At 43.3% G+C, this 19,249-nt stretch overlaps 1 protein-coding gene across 1 annotated transcript in view; it reads left to right on the top strand.

Annotated features, from left to right (window-relative positions):
* PKP2 (plakophilin 2) overlaps window positions 1-16,961 on the top strand; it is a 53,243-nt gene extending 36,282 nt beyond the window's left edge. Inside the window, exons 7-13 of the mRNA XM_044434007.1 lie at window positions 7,668-7,785; window positions 9,602-9,763; window positions 11,358-11,531; window positions 12,303-12,456; window positions 14,246-14,435; window positions 15,291-15,366; window positions 16,160-16,961. Coding sequence (XP_044289942.1) covers window positions 7,668-7,785; window positions 9,602-9,763; window positions 11,358-11,531; window positions 12,303-12,456; window positions 14,246-14,435; window positions 15,291-15,366; window positions 16,160-16,225 — 940 coding nt within the window. The 3' untranslated portion in view covers window positions 16,226-16,961. The remainder of the gene's footprint in view (window positions 1-7,667; window positions 7,786-9,601; window positions 9,764-11,357; window positions 11,532-12,302; window positions 12,457-14,245; window positions 14,436-15,290; window positions 15,367-16,159) is intronic.
* Window positions 16,962-19,249: the final 2,288 nt, after the last annotated feature.

Below are 19,249 nucleotides of genomic sequence, written 5' to 3'. Positions count from 1 at the left end.
AGGTACTCCTACAAGAGCACAATAAACTATAGCATACTGCAGTAACGAAGAATATAATTGGACGGATCCAATAATTGCCTTCCATTTGCAGAGGGGGCCTGAATCTAGCAGAGGTTTCAGCTTGGAGATGATGCAGGGTTGCTGGAGGAAGGCAGGATTCCTTTGCATTTTCTCCCTGGCTATCTAGGCCAGAGGGTTGGGGAACAGCACAGGCGGGAGAGGAGAATGGCGCAAATCGCATTCTCATCCACCTGCTTCCATTTATGGGAGCTGCCAGTGAATCAAAGACACCTGTATTCACCGAAGGACCCCTTCCATTCACAGAAGGGCACATTAGATCCAGCATAGGAGCAATATAAGTGACCTCTGACAAGGCGAGATGACACGCCAGCAGCCTTTATCCGCATGCTAGCTTTGTGGCAGCTGCACCACCCCTGAGTTTTGCTGACTTGTGTAGAGCAGAGGTGTTTAAGCTCCTTTCAGCTCAAGGACTGAATTTCATTTCTGAGAAGCTTTTGGTGGCTGAAGGCAAAAAATAGGTGGGACCAAAAATGCCAGTGTGTTTTAACTTCCTTGAAGCCTTATGGGGGTCTGGGGATAATTACACAAAGGCTAGAAATGATCTCGGGGTGGGGCCAGGGAGAGCAGCAGCAAAGAACGCTGGGGACTCTGGAGGAAACACTGGGGAAGCCTGGGCTGGAGCTTCTGCAACCCTGCTAGCTCTGATTTAATAGTATACAAGTAAAAGAGAGGAAGATCTAGAGAGGCAGCTGACAACACGCATTGGAAAGCATGCCGACAAATGATTTGCTTAACTGCTTGAGCATCTGCCAGAAACAAATCCCTAATTAGTTCCTCCTCTTCTAATCGCCAACACCCTTCTTGCTCAGATGTCTGTAGCCTGCAGCTTGTACTACAGATAAAAGTTGTCTCTTTTCTGCCTGGTATACTATGCATAACACATCTCCTCTGTTATAATACTTGTGGAAGTCTAGAGATAAATTATCTGCCCTGCTGTGCTTCAGCACTGGAGTGGGCAAAAGTGTTAAGCAGACATAGCCTCCTTCTCAGACACAGACAAAATCCCAGTTATTCCTCTAGTGAGGGGAATTTACCATAAAGATGGGGACAGCGGAGACTGTAAAAGTCCTGTTTTCTCTTCCCTTTCCCCCCACAAAATTTGACACCACTTCAGCAGCAGTGACTTTAACATGTAGCCCATCAGCATTCCTCAGTCCTATAAAATGTCCCAGTGGGAACAATGCTGCATCATGATATCACCTCATCCCCAGTGGCATTTGAAGGGGAAAGCATGCCTGCCCCTCTGGGGAGAATACTTTGTTTTGTTCTGTTTAGTCACAAAGTCATGCCCAATCCATCGTGACCCCATGGACAACATTCCTCCAGGCTCCCCTGTCCTCCACCATCCCCCAGAGTCCACCCAAGCACACCCCACTGCCCCAGTGACTCCATCCAGCCACCTCATCCTCTGCCGTCCCCTTCTCCTTTTGACATCAATCATTCCCAGCATCAGGATCTTCTCCAGTGAGTTCTTCCTTCTCATTAGGTGGCCAAAGTATTTGAGTTTCATCTTCAGGATCTGGCCTTCTAAAGAGCAGTCAGGGTTGATTTCCTTTAAGATTGACTGGTTCAGTCTCTTTGCAGTCGAAGGGACTCTCAGGAGTCCACAATACATAGCAGGCCTCAATGGACAGCATGGGCCATGGATAGCAAAAGGTGAAATACTTTCCTGACATTAGCTCAGAGGCATGAAGTAAAGCTCCAGATGAGTTCTCCAGAGCTGCTTCCAGGTTTTGAAGGGCCTTTGGGCATCATACGGATCCCTCCCTCAGTTAGCCTGCCTCCTCACTACCACTTGCCTGCTTGGCAGGCAAAGAGTCTGAGCTGGAGTGGGAAACATATGAACAACCAGGTTGCAATTGTGAAGAGGAGGAGCAACTTCAAGGAGCGCTTGTTAACTGGTCCTCCAGCCATTCTCACTCTTGAAGCCAAGCCCTGGTGCTACTGCACTGGCCCTCTTTCTTGACCGAGGGGGGAGGGGGGCTGCAGGCAAGAAAAGCAGTGCTTTCTTGTAATTGTCTGGCATTCATGACTGCTTCAATTTGCTTCATGGTAAACTAGACCTGTTTACGACCTCTGTTCACAGAGTCATCGTTTAATGGCAAAGTGCAGGATTTGCATGGCGGAAGTACGAAGCTTAGCTTCTGGTGCCTCCAGTTAAAAGATTATCAGGGCAGAAAAGGCGCTGCTTGAGAGGTCTGTCATATTAAGGTCTTGAGAGTTACTGCTTGTCAAAGCAGAGTGCATGGGTATAAGGCAGCTTCATATGAAAGAGATGTAAATACAGCGGATTATGGTAGGCATATTTTACATAAGCTTTTGAAGTGCTCATGCAGTAGTAATACCGATTTTGTCTAGTTGTTAGGCAATAGCATGCTCCTCTGGATTTATCTTAAGGCACATTGCCAGGTGTTCATCCCCATCAGCTATAAACCAAGTTTTGTTTCGGGGGTCCTAGAGCTATCAGTTGCTGGAACAGGCCTCTAGGTACAAAATTATGTCATAACACTGACAGTGGAATTAAATTTATCCAAGAGAAGAAAGAAGGGTAGTTTCATAAATGTGTATTTCTCTGACATTCAAGGAACATGAATAATCTTTGACTCAGGGATAAGGCCTGTTTAAATGAAATGAGCAGGCGTTCCCCTTCCACACACTCCTACAGTTGTTTTTATCTTATGTTAAGATTTTGTTTCTCACCTGTGTTGATATAAATTATTGTGCCAAGCACAAAAGTTGGGGAACAGTTTCAGAGATATCCAAGGGAGAAGGTTTGAAAGTTTAGACATTTTCAGTGCAAGAGGGCACCTGCCCTTAAGAAAAGGTGGCAGAGTTTATTTTTAAATCTGCGGTGCTTTGCTCCCACTTCATTCTGGTGCAGAAATGCAAGGAGTGACCCATCAGTGTCCTTCAGTCCTGTAAAATTCCCCAGTGGGAATAACACTGGAATAACACCCACATGATGCCATCCAGAGGCACTGCAGGAAAAAGTTAACTTGGACAGTTTCATTGCTCAATCTCAGCTCTCTCATTGTTATTGGAGGAGTTTAAACATTTTGGAATAGGCATCTGTGTTTCCCATTTGAAGTTGGAAATATAAAAACCTACCCTATTGATTTACATATGCAAAGTTGCAGAAGTATTTTATAGATGTTTGTAAACTATCTTGATCAAAAGGTAGATTAGAACATTTGAAAGCAGATGAAAAACTGAATAAAAGTATAGAGTAAAGATTCTGGTTTACTCCTAATTGCTTTAAATATAGTGTTAGGAACGGGTGATTAATTCTCTGATTACTCCTTCAAAGTTTTAAAGAAGTGAAGTGTCTTGCTTATTAATGTCCATAAAAGAGCAGCTTTTTATTTAGGCCTCCTCTTTATTGTCCACCTTGACCATAAAGACAATATTTTAAAATCCCTTATACTACACGCAGGACAACCGCTGCTGATGCCTTTTCAAAGGATATTGTACTCAGCCATTTTTGTCCAGGAGAAAAGTATTTACCGTATACTTCCCCAACCCAGCAGCTGTTATGAACATCAACCCCCATCAGTCCCAGCCAGCATGGCCAGTAGTCAGCAGCACTGGAGTTGTGATCAGGGACTATGTTAGAAAAAGCTGCCCTAAAGACTCTACTCCAGGATGTTGGATCTTCGGTGATATATATATATATGCTGCCTCGGATTTGTTCATCAGATGCAGTAATATGCACTTGGACTGGCGTCAGGTATCCGGGAAAGGTCTTGTACCTGAACCTTTTAAGTAGAAATGCCAGAGATTGAAGCCGGGGCCTTCTAGGCGTAGGGGCGTTCACAGTGGTACGGCACATATTTTGCACGCAGAGGTCCAAGACCATTGCCTGTCATCACCATGTAGGACTGGAACAATTCACTCAGTGTCAACAATACTGGGTAGGACAGACTCCATCTTATACTGCATCAGTGTGAGGCAGTTTCCCACATTTCTACCTAAGCACTTGTGCTACCTTTGAGCCACAGTCCCTTCCCTTGCACAGATTAGGCTGAGAGATATAATGACTGACCCAAGAAAGAACATTTAAGCCTGTGTCCCCTTCTACCTAATCCAGTGCATTAAGCATCAAACTACATTTGCTTTCCCTTGGGTTTCTTCAAGTAGTGCTGCCAATAGTAAGCTGATGCTGGACTGCTAATGTGAACTTCCTGAAGGTGTAGTGTCCTGCTCTTCAGCTTGCTTCCCTTCTTGAAAGTAATTTGATGAGCAACAACTTCTCACTCCCTGAGTAATTCTACACCAAGTACTTGACTGACATTTTCCTTTTCTAAAAGTTGTGATTATTACTGCATCAGTGACCTGATTTCCCAACACAAGATTCTTTGTTCTTCTATGAGCACCAAGGAATCTACTCTTTTCTTTAGCATGAAATATCCATTCACAGGAATTTGGGGGTCTTGTTGGGCTTTTCGCCAGTGCTTTCCTGCTAGAGATATTCTTGCACAGCTGTCAAACAAGTGTGCCTTGCTCACTCGCCCTCCTGTGCAGATGCCAGACTCCAATGGGTCTGTTCTGGTACTGGGAACAGAGGGGCTGGGAGCTGCATCCCATTTTCCAGCTGCTGAACTGGGTAACAGATGCAACATTTTTTGAGCACTACTGACAGGTTCTTCAATCCCAGCTTTGAAACTTGCATGGTGGAAATGCGTGCCAGTAAATTGAACTGGCAGCACAGCTGTCAGTCTTGCTCATCCCTTCAGCACCAAGTGACCTGTTTGCCTTTAAAGTGCGAGTGTGTGTGTATTCGTTTAAACATTCATCCTTTATTTTGGAAAGTGCGGGAGTGTGGTGCGTTAGTGATATCACAGATGTTAGCCAACAGGTGCTGTTCATCGCTGGGCATTTCCCTTTCAACTGAGACATTTGGATAACTCGGGGCTGTTGTTTTTCCCCCACAACTTGCAGCAGAGACAGAAATGAATTATTTTGAGGAACAGCAGGATCACCATCAGACAGCTACAAGCATTCGTAGAATTTTGCATTTGTCTTCATGCATGGCCGCTGCCACCTCATTAAAATAATTGTCCTGTGACTCCATTTCCGTGTTCAGAAGAAGCAGAGCCCAGGTTTCCTCTGTGATAGCAACAGTTCTGACTCAGACAGATCAAGTCCATAGCATCTCCTGTCTGTATTCTCTTGCTCTTCCCCCTTTTTCTTCACCTTCCTTTTCCACTCTCCAACCTCCATTACTGGCTCCTGTGTTCTAATGTCACGGTCTCCTGCTACAATAGAGTGCTGTTGGCAAATATGCACTTGAGAACCTGTAACATACTGTTCCACTTTAAGAAGCACCATGTCCTAGACGTGGTACTGAATGCACTGAGGAACAGAAAAGCTCCACATATAGCCAGTACATGCCCTCAAGGGGTGTTTTCAAAAAGCAGCTGGTAGATTAATATTCTCCTGAACGCATTGGAAGTGGAATTGCAGTGGAGAAGCACAATATGTTCCCCTCACTTGTTTCTGGGTCAGGAAGACACAATAGTCCGGGGCAGGCATGATGGCCAAGCAACAATTCAGCATTGTTTGTACAAAATCTAGTAACATCTGTTTGTGGTAACTGCAGCAATGAACTCCATTTTGAAATGTGCCCGGTTCAAGTGCTAGTGCTGAAAATTCAGTCCTTATCTGTTTTGTTTTATTTAGCTCTCATGTATCCACAAAACTATTTCTATACTCATAAGCAAATCTGTTGCAAACAAGCCACTGTCAACAGGGCTTGCAAAGGGACAAAAGGAGAACATGTTCTTTCAAGTGTAGTCATAGTTAGTGAAACGGAGCATAGGCAGGTTTTTAAAAATGAAAGTAATGATCTGGGAGGTTGTCAGAGAACAAGGCAAAAAGTCTCCTTCTGTGGTAGGGATGAAGGACATGGGTTGCTCATGAAGACAGTTCAGAAACCTAAGAGCCTAATAGCATACTAGTTAAATGCAAGGCTTGCTATCAATAAAAGGAAATTGATACTTATTTTGAGGAAGCGGTTTTTACTGGGGAAGCAGCATGCAGGGAGGGAAGGCTCTTGCCACCATGACCACAACAGAAAACGCCCCCTGCTCTTCAAATAATGATAGGGGGGAACCTCCCATTGGAATCTCCCTTGACTTTTCACTATTTGCAGTACAGGAATCGTTTTTTTATTGGACTCTACAGTGGTCTCTTGTGAATTATCAAAAAAGAGTACATGCATCATCAGAAAAAAGAATATCTGCTTAACAGTTACATGTGCTAAGTTAAGTATGCAAATGCATAAATAATCTTCATAATTTAAATAGGAATGCAGTGGAAGAGACAGTGCTGTTGACCCGGGAGCCTTGCTCAGTCTGCTGTGCAGGTGAATGGCAAGGCCCAGTTCTTCCTTCTCGCTGCTCTTTATGTTTATCTGAAGAGCTGGACAGGACTATGTAGCCCCTCAAGCAGAGGCCAGTCTTCTGGTAGCCCTTCAAATACAGGACTGTAAAAATATGTGGTCACTTTATAAATGGGATTGTGATGCAGCAGGAGAGGTTCAGACCTCCCTTCCCCATGTGCTGCAGGCCCATTTTCAAAAGGTGGATGGCTCAGTATTCAGTAAAGCAATCACCCTGTAAGAGATTCATTTAATATAAGATATTCTGCCCTGAACTGATGCAGAATATATGTAGCCAGGGTTTTAGCCAAGGCTAGGAGATCAGGACATAATATTCTGATCCTTCCCCATCTTCACAGGTTAGCTTAAAGCCTAGACATCTGGAGCCACTTCTGTATGAACCTGCCATCTGCATCAGGGCTTTTCCTCACTATCTCCTTCATATCTGAAGTGTACGAAGGGGATATGAGGCCATCTGAATGGTGCCGCCCCAATTGTAGAGTAGCTTCCTCAGAGAAGAACTTTTGGCTGCTCTATGCTTGTTTGTTGTTGTTGAATTGTGAGCCACCTGGAATAAAGTTTCTCATGGCAGGGCTGACCTTCCCATTGGGTCAATTACCGTTAGGCAGGGTAGCCAAGAATGGGTGGCGGCGGCAGTTCTGTGGCCACTGCCCTGTTTTGGCCAACAGAACTTTGTGACCTGGGGGCTTGGCTCAGGAGATGCATGCTCTCTGCACAGCGTCTGCCTGCATTACAGCCCGTTCTGTAGGACACTTAAGAACCCACCTCTAGCCAAGGTGGTCTAAGCACCTCCCTGCAGTGAACTTAGGCATATTAATTCTTCCTAGGTTCAGGCTGCCCGTCGAGCGCATACATCAGTGCAAGCAAAGCATTACATTTTCCTTCCTGAAAAATAAGTTCCTTCCAGGGCACAAGATTTCCTGCTGCAGGAGAACTGCTTCTAAGAAGAGCCATGCTGGGTCAGACCTGGCCAGGGTTTGGCAGGAGATGGCCCCAGCATTCTTAGCAATGATGCATCTTCACACACAAGGAAAACTGCTCAGCAGGTGCTCTCACTGTCTAGCTTGCCTAGCATCCTGAAGTCAGAGTCCACCTTCCCAGGAACCGGGATCAGAAGCAAAAGCCCCTCACAAAGTGGACCTGAGATATAAGATCCTAGTAACTGATTTTAATTCTTTTTTAATAGAAACATGAGCTCTGCTGGCCCTGAAGGGAGGAAACAGATGAGAGAATGCAATGGGTTGATTGAATCGCTTGTGTATTACATCCAAGGAACCACTGCAGATCACCAACCAGATGACAAGGTAACTCTTGCAAACAAATGCATTTTCTATGTTTAGGATTGGGAAATGTGTTAAAATGTCTTCCTTACTCCCTAAGGTGGATTTCTCTCCTTCCTGTCTCAGCACCCCATCATAACTCTGTGAGTTTGCCATAGCTCATAGCTATGGCAGACTTCGTGCATGCATAAAGCATCTCCACCTAAATGATCTTAGTTAGAAGGGTTTGGAAAGGAGTCTTCACTTAAGCTTCTGAGTAATCACCTGCAGGCAGACTACATGATACTTAGTCAGATGGACCCAAGTTCTGGGCTGGTACAAGGCAGCTTCCTGTGTTTATATATTCAGTTGACTTGCTTAATGCCACCCAGGAGGTTCATAGCTGAGCAGGAATTTGAACGTGGGCCTCCAAAACTAGCATCCAACACTGAATCATGGTTTAGCTTGCCTCCTCCAGAGCTTGAACACTCCCCCCATCCCCTCCCTTTCACATAGCCAGAATGGGGAACTCGGAAGCTCCACTTCCACTTTTGTTTAACCTCAGCCTGCCATGTCATATAAACCTGGCACTTTTCTGGAACTGTGCTTAAACTTAACTTTGGTTAGTTTAAGCAAGCTAGTTTTCAGAACAGTAGTTGGAAGTCTACATGTTTGAAAATGTCTGTAGTTCATGTTAACCACATTTTGTTTATCTGAGTGAAACGGCACACCACCATTGATGAAAAGCAGGAGCAAAGCAGGTCTGTAAACTCTGCCTCCCAACCATGCAAGAGGGTAAAGAGTACTTGAGGGGCAGTGAACCTATAAAGAGGCTATGTTCATTCATATCTTGCTTAACCACAATTTAGCATGATATCCAAACACATCTACTCTAGCCAGAATCCAAAAGGACCCAAAGTACATATGCATATTTCCAGAGTTCACCTAAGTTTCTATTTGCTTTGATTGCAGCATCTTGTAATGCATGCCAATAGTCCCTGAGTTCTGAGAAACAGCAGATCAGGCAGTATTACCATTTTCTTTGTTCTGTACAACTGCTTTCTAGTTGAGGGAAAAAAACCATATGGCAACCCAGCACCCCTTGCATTCACCTTTGTTTTCATTATCACAAAGACAAATCAGCCTCTTTGAATACCTTAAACAAATATTTATCCTGTTTCAGGGAAACAGCCAGCCTAATGTAGCTTAGGATACTTTCTTTAGATTTCAGTGTATTCTTCTTTGCATTCTTTCATCAATTTGCTATTTGTGCATTTCTGTATTCCAAAATAAATTTCTCTGTAACTTCATTTGCTAAATTTCCATTTGGTTAAATGGAAATTTAGCTAAATTTCCATTTAAATTTCCATTAAAGAACCTGTAACTTTAAAAAACAAGTCAACCACATATGACAAATGATTAACATATAGTAAAGCAACTTTGTTCAAAATGTTTTAAACACAAAAGATTAGCATGGAATTGTCTACCCTGTAAACATTCAAAACATTCATACTTTCATTTCAAGAAATTCATGCTTTAAAGGCTAATACTAATGGGTTTGAAAAGATTGAAATGAAGTAAAATGTTCATAGTTTTCATTAGTTGCCAGGAGTTAATCTCTGTTTTAAAAACTTAAGCATGCCTATGTGATCCAAAATCCAGAGCTGACCTGAATGTTTGAGGGCAGTTTTCATCCCAAAGAAAATCAAGACAATAGTAAAATCATTCATAATCTACCAAGAGACCTAAAACCTAAGGCCAGGCTTCTAAATGCCTGAAACTAAACTGCATTACAGGTCTTTACTTGTCTCCTCCAATAATTTATACTGCTGGAATAATGCATATTTGTCCATTCTTTCAGGCCACAGAGAACTGTGTGTGCATTCTTCATAATCTCTCCTACCAACTGGAGTCAGAGCTCCCCAGCAGTTACGTCCAGAAGCTCTACACACAAAAGAGAGATGTTCCTTCTCATGAGAACAGCATTGGATGCTTTGGAACAAGGAGCAGGAAAGCCAAACAGGTAATGGTGGATTGACAAAGACGTCACAGCTCAGTGGCAGAATACAGGCGTTGCATGCAGAAGGACCCTGATTCATTCCTCAGCATCTTCATGTAGGTCTGGAAAAGACTTTCCTAGAGTGCCACTGCCAGCGCTTTTTGGAAGCACTTTCTCCATACAAGACAACATCCAGATTGAGATCTTCTGCCACAGGTCCTCCCACACAGATGATATGGCTGTTCCATAGCTTGAATAGTAGAGAGCAAAAGGTGCTGGCGGGCTGACAGTCCTGTGTTTCAGCTGGGAGGTTGAACTAGGGTTGGGACCAACTCTTTTGGAATCCATCCCTCCAGAATTCCTCTCATGCTTGGCCCAGTCCTGCAAAGCAAACTGAGCCAAGAGGAAGTCCTCAGATGCTTGTGGACCCTTGATTGCACAACCGATAACCTTCCCTGTCGAGCGGGTGCAGCTTATGAAAGAGGGGAGCTGCGAGCGAGTGCATCAGCCACCATTCCCAGCAGCCAACCTTCTTCTCCACTCACTGCTTCCTGCGGCAGCACACACAGAAAAGGGGCCCCGTGAACGGGCACAGTGGCTGCCATTCCTAGTGGGCGACCTTCTTTCGCACTCACTGCTACCAGCAGCAGTGGTGGGCACAGAAAATGGCACTGCTCACACAGTGCGTGGGCTCAGTTCCTGGCAAGTGCCTCACCAGGATGGATGCACCGGATCTGCTTTCCAGGGACTCGGACTCTGGGCTGCTGCAAGGAGGACCAGTGTCCAGCAAGCCAAAACCAGGGAATCAATGGATTTTCCACACAAAACGGACTCCATGCACATCCCTGGATGGAACTACTGGATGATCTTCTTTATCAATCTTCCCCAGTCTCACCCACCATTGCTCTGGAGATGGTTACTCCTTTTTATTATTTTCATCCACCAGTGTAAGAGCAAAATGAAACAAAAAGGAGGGGATAACTGAAACAGAGAGGAATAGAAGAAGAAAGAAAAACCGTTTTGTAAAACATACCCATGCACGATAATCATTTACAAGCTGCCACTCTTATTTTGAGATCCGGTCCACTCTGGTAGGGGCAGAGACTGTTTCGTACTATTTAGACAGATCCACAACCTGTCAAGGAGAGGTTGGCAAGACTTTTCTTTCGAGAGCTGCATTCCCTCACTGGTAGCTTGTTGCAGCCTGTGAGTCAGCAGTGCACAGGGCTATAGCCAAAAGCAAGTCACTCCTTTTCACCCTTGAAATGCTTAGTTATTATCAGACAGCATTAAGCTTAAAATAGGCTGGCTTTTTAAATATTCGTTGCCTTTGGCCATGCCATTCACCCACCACTCCGAGAGCTCCTCCCAAGTTCAGTCAGGCCCCCAGAGGTTCTGAACCCCTGGATGAAGAGGAGGAACACCCACCCTTTCCTCAGCACAAGTCATTGCTACGTACGGTGATGCTCTGTCTTTCCCTAGTTGTCCTCCTCCGCGGTACTTTGGTCTGCTGAGCATCCTGCATGACTGGCATGACTGGCAGAAAGTCATTCCAACTGATTCAGGCCAGACAAGGCTGGACTCCTCTTTCTGATTCTTTAATCTGTTTCATGTTTAGAATCAACAAGACCTGCTGATGCCTGAGGAAAGGAGTGTCCCCAGAGGGGTGGAGACACTCTGGCATTCCACCCTGATAAGGATATACCTGTCATTAATAGCAAAAAGCACAAGGAACTATACTCAGGAAGCATCCCTGGGAGCTCTGCAGAACCTCACAGCTGGCACTGGACCAGTAAGTATGCAGGGACGGTATCCTCCTCCTGTTTTGCTTTTCATTCAGACCTTCCCCATAACTTACAATGCCATCAAAAATCCTAGCAAGTGGGCAATTGTTCAGCTAGCTCAGGTTATTCATCCCATCAACACAGAGTAGCAGATTTGCACATCAGGAAACATCCATGGACAATTGTTGGGTTAACTCTAGGTTGTTTAACCCATAAACAACCAGGCAGTCCCAGCATTGCATGTCAGATACACAAGGAGGAATAGGGTGTTTCTGGATTGTCAATCAACCCAGAATTAACCTAGAAATTAACAGTGGAACTACAAGTGTGCAACTCATGTATTCTGCTCATCCCTAACCACTAGACAGACCTTCCCTGTGTCTACCAGGTATGCTGGGCTGCATTTGTGTTGCAGCCCAATACAAATGGACAGCCCCAGCTTGGGGAAGGCTGTGATGGTGGAGGTTGATGTTCCCCTGGGCTTTTCCATTCTGTTGTTCTTCCTCTGCAACTTCACTGTACCCTTCTTGTTTATGGGGCTTCACCTAACGAGTATGGTTCCACATGTCTGCCCCAGGATGCTGGGCATTGTGATTGGATAAGGCTTCTGAGACTCATGTCATCCTGTCACAGCCACCCTAGGGAAGAGGCCATGGGGTACATGCAAGCTTTAACCAGCCTTCAATCCATTAACTTCGTCATCATCTATCTGATAGAAAAGAATGTTGCAGATACTGGAAATCTCACCACAGCTGACAGCTTTATGTGTTTTCTGACAGATGCCATTTGGGGTAGCTCAGATGATAGTCAAGAAGGCAAATGGCCTTCCGAGTATTCGGAACATGCTACATGTGAGCACTTCAAGTGTTAGAAAAACAGCCGTCTGCTTGCTCAAGAACGTGTCTCGTAATGCCTCCCTGCAGAACGAAATAGGTAAATGTATACAGTGGCTGGCCAAAACTTTTCCAGTATGGGATGGAAGTCTGGATGAGAGAATTGGTGTTAAGTACATGGCAGTATTTTGAGTTAGATATGTGTCCTTCAACTGTAATAGTCATAGTATTTTATCTCAAAAATTCCTCATGGACATTTCTCTCATACCTCACCTATTCCATGCCTTATAACTGCTCCAGTATTTTTGATATATTAGAGAAAACAAACAAACAAACAAACTGCAGGCCTATTAAATTCAATAAGTATTTGAGCATCTGCAGTGTTGCCCCTTGCACCTGCTTAAATTGCAACACCATCATGGCTACAGGAATAACATGAAATTTGTTTCTGCCTCTCTGATGCTAAACACTTTATATGCAATAAGTATGTTATGTCCTCATAACACACTTAATAAATAAAGATGTCCTCATTCTTTGTAGATGAGGACAACATATTTTAAAGTCAAAATAAAACTGAGCACCTGCAAACATGTACAATCCCATCTGGCCCGTCTATACCTCTAAAATGTTCTTTAAAGTGAAGAAGGATACAGTGGTGATCTTGTGCCCGTGTCGGCCTAGATGTTGATGTGAGCTGTTTGCCACTGCCCCGCCTCCTGGCCTCAGTCCAGCCTGAGCTTCACTGCTCCATGTTTAGGCCTTTGTGCAAACATTAAATTCAACATAGCAATCAGAGAAAGCAATGGGGGGCAGGCGTAGTGTTCCAACACAATCCTAATCCTCCATTCCATGTAGCACTTAAACACAGCAGAGAGCTACAAATACAAGTAATTACTTTTCTTTGCAGGCAAGTGTAATAAAGATGTCTGTCAAGTCACGAGAAGAATCTGGTCCACTAGGGGAATTTAAGCTGAATATCAGCAATTCATCCTTTAATCATTGGAGCCTCTTATTGCTGTTCTTAAACAGGTGTTAAGTGCAAATATGTTTAAGCTGAATGGTGAAATAGGAATGAATATTAATTAATTAGTTAATCAAATTGAAGACGCTGAGTTGGATCCAAGGATTCATTTCTTCCTTTGACTAGAGAAAGAGAAACTCTGGACTACAGATGTACCAAAACAGCAACATCCAGCTTGTTGGAGCATGAGGGTTTTCCTTCCTCCTTTCAGCTGGATGATCAGAAACAGACTTGGTCAGGCTTTCATCTCCAAGGCTGAACTGCAATTTGTGCATGTTTTTTTAGCTGCTAATGAAATTTTGCACAAACACATACCTGAAAACCACTTGGCTCTTTTACAGACTGTACAGTTTGCACAAAGCATGATTTGTGCAAATTGTGATTTGAACACTTCAGCCTATTCTGCACTAATCATGCTAGAGAGACATGGTTTTTTGTTTTGTTTTGTTTTGTTTTGAGAGGGGTGCTTATTTCATTAGCAGTTTTAGAAAATAAATGAAAACCATGTCTTAGAGCAGCAAGTCTGTGAGCCGGCTCAGTTTTCATCACTGTGAGTCAGCACCAGTGCAAGGTTAACTAACTGGAAGGGAGGCAGGGAGGGGGGCAAATCATGAAAAGCCAACGGATTTTCATTCCCTCTTGGATTCTTCGTACATCCCTAATCTGGACCCATCCTAATGAAAACAGTAGTAACATACCACATAAGATATCTGTGGAGTAAACTTGCTAAACAAGGAAAAACACTTGTCACATTAAATAGCAATTTATATACATGATGGATAGTATTTAGTAGATATAGTCCAGACAGACAAGTGGGGAAGATTATGCATAAGAACTAGAATGAGGACATGTCTCATTCATCTTCCAGCCAGAGAAATCATGCCTGATCTGCTTTCCATGCTTCCGGATTCTGCCCCGACATCTGATGATGCCAATGAGACAACAGCATCTGCTTGCTATGCTTTATTGAACCTGACTCAAAACAGCTCCCAGAATGCTCAGCTTCTCTTGAACTCAAATGGCATCTCTAAGATTATAAACCTCAGCATGAGTGACAGGTAAGTCACTTTCAGGTATGCTCCTAGAAGGCACAAGTTTACCACTGCGCAGTAGTCCATGACTCCCATGCAATGGTTGAGAAATACCTCATTTCAGGTCAATATCCCATTGCATGTCCCATTCTAAGCAGTTCTGTAACCCATCTGGGTTTTACTCTGAACCTTGATTTGCCTATTATTACTGTCCTTCCACTGGGTGAGTAAGGAGAGTAATATTTCCTTACCACTAGAGTCTCCAACATGATGCTTCTATACATGTATTCATACCCTTCCAGGCTACTTTCCCTTTCTGATTTTTATTTTATTGCATTAGCTGGTTTTAGTACCATTTTGTTTTTAACATGAAGAGCTAAGTGCTGCTTCTAGTATCATCCCTGTATGAGTTCAAGCAGATGGTTGTGTTTTTTATCTCAGGCAAGATTTTTTAAAAATAAATATCACAGCCATTTCACTTCTGGCCCACTCTTACATACTGGGCAAGCCCTCCTCCTATGGCCGCCATTTTGTGAGGGCACCCAAAACACAGTCCTGTGCTGTAAATGGCAGTTGCTCCAATCTGAAGCCATTGTTTATTACTGTTCAGGTGATATTGTCCTAGCGCAACTATGTTATACATGTTCTTATGCCTAAATCCTACAATGGAAATTGTACATAGGATAGGATTTTGTCACACTTTGGGAAGAGAAGATTGAAACAGCATTTGAAAATGTTTGCTTTCTTTCTCTGCCTTGTTCTTTTAGTTTGTAAGCCTGTGGGCAGTTTGTTCTTTTCGACTATGTAATTATACAGTGGCTAACATTTTGAGGAGCTTTATAAATACTGCATATTATAATCGTTTATTATTTCTCTCTTCAGCAAAGCTAGTAAAGCTGCTTCAGTCCTCCTGCGCTCTTTATGGTATCACACTGACCTCCACAATGCCTACAAAAAGGTAAGTTAGCAAAATAGCTAGGAGCAAATTTTTAAATGCACACCAACTTGGGATTAATAGATATTTCTCCCTGTTTTGCCAGTTGCTTGGTTACAATATTGATTCTTATCACAGCTGGTTACATCCCTTTGGGAGACAGAGTATATCTGATTGTAGCACTGTTTATTTGCTTTCCCTAAAGATACATAAATAATAGTCTAATATGGGCATCTAAGATGGCTTTATGGAGCAGCAGAACAACAAAACTGTTGCAGTGGGGCAGGTTCTAGATCCCTGCACTGTCACAATCCAGAACTTCTAGAATATTATCTTACAATCTATAGAATACTGTACATGTTCATGCTTGTGTGAATGAAGAAACAACCATCTCCTTCAAGGTAGCTTCAGCTGGATATAGATTTCACTTTTAATATGCCTGATAGCCAGGGCTTTTTTTTGTCATGGAACGCACCGGAACGGCGTTCCAGCACCTTTTTTTTCCCATGGATTTTACGAAGTGAATTTGAATCTTAGCAGATTAGCAGCAAACATCATTAACATAGTGCCTGCAGGCTGCTTTTGTGTCTGCTATCTGATAGTGAGATAGTGAGGGCTGCTCTCGGCTTGGGACGCTGCTCCCTGCTGCTCGCTGCTCCGCGGAGTGTGTGTGTGTGGTCAACGTGAGTTCCATCACTTTTTTTTTTTTTTTTTTTACAAAAAAAGCACTGCTGATAGCCGATCACTATTTGTTCAGACCCTCTCTGCCCAGCATCGTTCTTCATTATAATTCAATCTCTTTTACTTTCCTTGAAAGCATAATTTAAAGAAGAGTGATTTCATCAATAACCGGACAAGAGTTTACAATTCCCTGAAAGACTGAAAAGGAAGCTACACAGATCTTACACACGGAAGAAACTGTATGGACAGCATTGCAGCCATATCTTCTACATCAGTTCCCCAACAAGAGCTGCATCACATCATCCAAGGGAAACTGGTTTTATATATGCAGCAGAAGACTAGAAGAAAGTGCCCCCATCTCAATATTATTTGCTTATGTCACTGCTTCTCACGCCTTTTGAGCTCAAGACTCATTTGTCAATCTTGAGGCAACCAAAGCTGCAACTAGTAAATAATTTTAGTACAAGGTCTGAAACTGACAACAGTTGACTCATTATTCCAATCCAATTTGGGACACTAATCCTTTGGACATCAATATCCTTGTTTTATATTATGAGATACTAATAATGAAAAAAGTTGTGAATTCCTGTTGAATATTTTTATGTATTTTGTTTTTGATAAACTTCCTATTAATCGGTACTTCATATAAAACTGTCTCTAATCTACAAGCATTTCTGCAGGTCTTTTGAATATAAATACATAGACAAATTCTTTGTAGACTCTCTTGAAACATGAAATTTTTTCAGGTTGTAATTATTTAGCAATTTGTCATTGTCTCATGCATTTGTGTTTGCTAAAACTTAATTTTCTAGCATGGTGGAACTTAAAGAATGTACTAAATTAGCTATTTTTAAATAACAACAAACCTGGAATTATCTTTCTGTGTTTTTTTAGACTTCCACACCCTGAGTTCACTGTAAAATTGCTACTTTACATTATGTTTGTCTTCTGATTATTTCTTCCCTTTTTCTTGGGGTCACCAACTGACCAGCAAAATGAAGTAACTTGCAATGGGAAAGGAATCCCACGAACATCAAAGTCACCAGCCTCCCCTGGAGAGAGCACTATTGCTTGCTAATAGTGGGGTTCAGATGCATTCCAGGAATGTGTGAGTGGGGAGCATGGGACTCTCTGGATCACCTCCACTCTCCACCACTAGCACACCCCAATAGTTGCAGCTCTCCTCATTCTGCAAGCTCCCAGCACACATGGGAAGGCCGGGCAACATAGATCAACATATGCACAGAGCACTTCTCCGGACAAGGGGGCAGGTGAGCTAATTGGGCCAGCATCTGCTCCCCACCCCACCTGCATCAAGGAGCTCTATGCAGTGCCCATATGAAGCCACGGTCACTGAGCAAGTGGATATACGGCTAGCCCAGGATGCTCACACGTCCTTGGAACACACGGAGGCAAGTCATTGGAACTCCAGTAATGCCTCTAAGCTACTTGCAGGGGTAGCACAAGTAATACATTTTGCTTTGTTTGGGTGAGCAATCCCATTTTTCACTATGCCTTGAACAACTGGGGCATCCAACATTTTATCCAGGATTTGTGGCTCTACCTTTATTGAGCAGTTTGACCTGCAACAGTCAACCGGGATAAAATTCTCTCTGTACTCTGAAAACTTTCCCATGTTTATTGCTGCATATCAGCCAGCAATTAAAGTTACAGGTACAGAGGTCATTTACAAAGTCGGCAACCTACAGAAACCTGGCATTCTGGAAGTAAGCAGGCAAAGGGGTTTCTTCCATCACTTTACCTGTATTCCAGGTATAGAAAAAAACCAAAAAAGCTAAGTTTCTCCATTTCTGTGCACTGTGTTAAAGCCACAGGAGCAGGAATGTGGGCGGGGGGTGGGGGGGAGTCCACACTTGTTTTCCAGTACTGCTGATTGAAGGAAACATTTGACACAATACGCAATTTTTATCATATTCCTTGGAAAGTTGGCACTGTTGCCTGAATAAATAAAAGAAGCATCAGCCTGAAGTCACCAAACACGTCTCCTGGCTCATGGAAAGCAAACAAAGCTGCACAGAATCACAGGTGCATCTTTATGGTTCCTGTTCATTGCCATGAACCTTGCTCGAGAGCGTTCCTCGGAATTCTCCTTATTCCCTTGATAATGAAACCCTGTAAGGCTGCTCCATGTCTCTGCTTCAAGGGCTGCTCTGTACAAAAACATATCAAAAGAAGCTTTTCTCTGCATTTCCAAACACAAACAGATTTACCCGGGCAGCTGTTTAAAAGCACAGGATCCAGGCTACTAAGTGAAGAAACTGGCAACACAACTGTTGCCTAGTAGTTCTTCAACAAACAAAAGTAAGTTGGGATTATTGGGGTTTTTTTCTTTTTAAAAACTGGAGACAATTCTTATATGAAAGCAGCACTGCTGTGTTAGTTCACAGAATCCACATTTCTATTCTGTCACCAAAGGTCAGTATTCAGCCACTTTAAAGTCCTGGGGTGTTCTCTTGTTTTGTTTTGTTCTCAGGGTGCTTTCCTGGGGATACTGCATGTGTCCTTGTTTTCTAAACAATTTGCTTTTGATAGTCATGGAACAGCAGGAGGTGAAGGGTCTGTACCTCTGATGTGGCAAATCTGACACAGAATGGAGCCATCTCACAAGAGAGGGCTGTGAATTTAGGGTACCATTCTAAATCTTCCACATTTTGCCAGGCTGGTCAGGATCTGGATGGGCAGCCTCTCCCCTGCAACTTGATTAATTTTTAGCTATTTGGGCTGTCTACAGACACTGTTTTAGAAGTATGTGCAAGGGGACAGGATTTATTTAGTCTTCCCCACACCCATTCCAACAATGCATTCTTTCCAGCAGAAGCTAAGAGAGGCACCAGAGGGTGCGACCTTCTCTATCCTACTGTGAAATTCTGTTTAGTGCTGTGAAGTTGAGCGCTTTCCTTGCCTTGCCAGGGAGAATGCCTTGAATCCATTGTAAGTAGTAACCCACTTTGCAAGGTTTCAAATAGACTATGAGTTCCCTTCCTGGTGCTTTTACATAATAGGCCTTTTCACAATTAACCTAGCTGCAAATCCAGGTTTGTAACTATGCATACAATACCCTTGGCTACTGCAACCAATTCTGCCCTTTTTCTGATAACTATGTTTGCATAATATACATATTTTTCCAAAAACAACTTTGTCTTCAGCATACATTACAGTTTCAAGTACACACCTTTAAAAATGTGGTCCAGCCAGCCCTTGGAAT

The sequence above is a fragment of the Varanus komodoensis genome, unplaced genomic scaffold, assembly GCF_004798865.1.
Source record: "Varanus komodoensis strain SLA01 unplaced genomic scaffold, ASM479886v1 scaffold27, whole genome shotgun sequence".
Lineage (NCBI taxonomy): Eukaryota > Metazoa > Chordata > Lepidosauria > Squamata > Varanidae > Varanus > Varanus komodoensis.
This window is presented reverse-complemented; position numbering and strand designations above follow the sequence as displayed.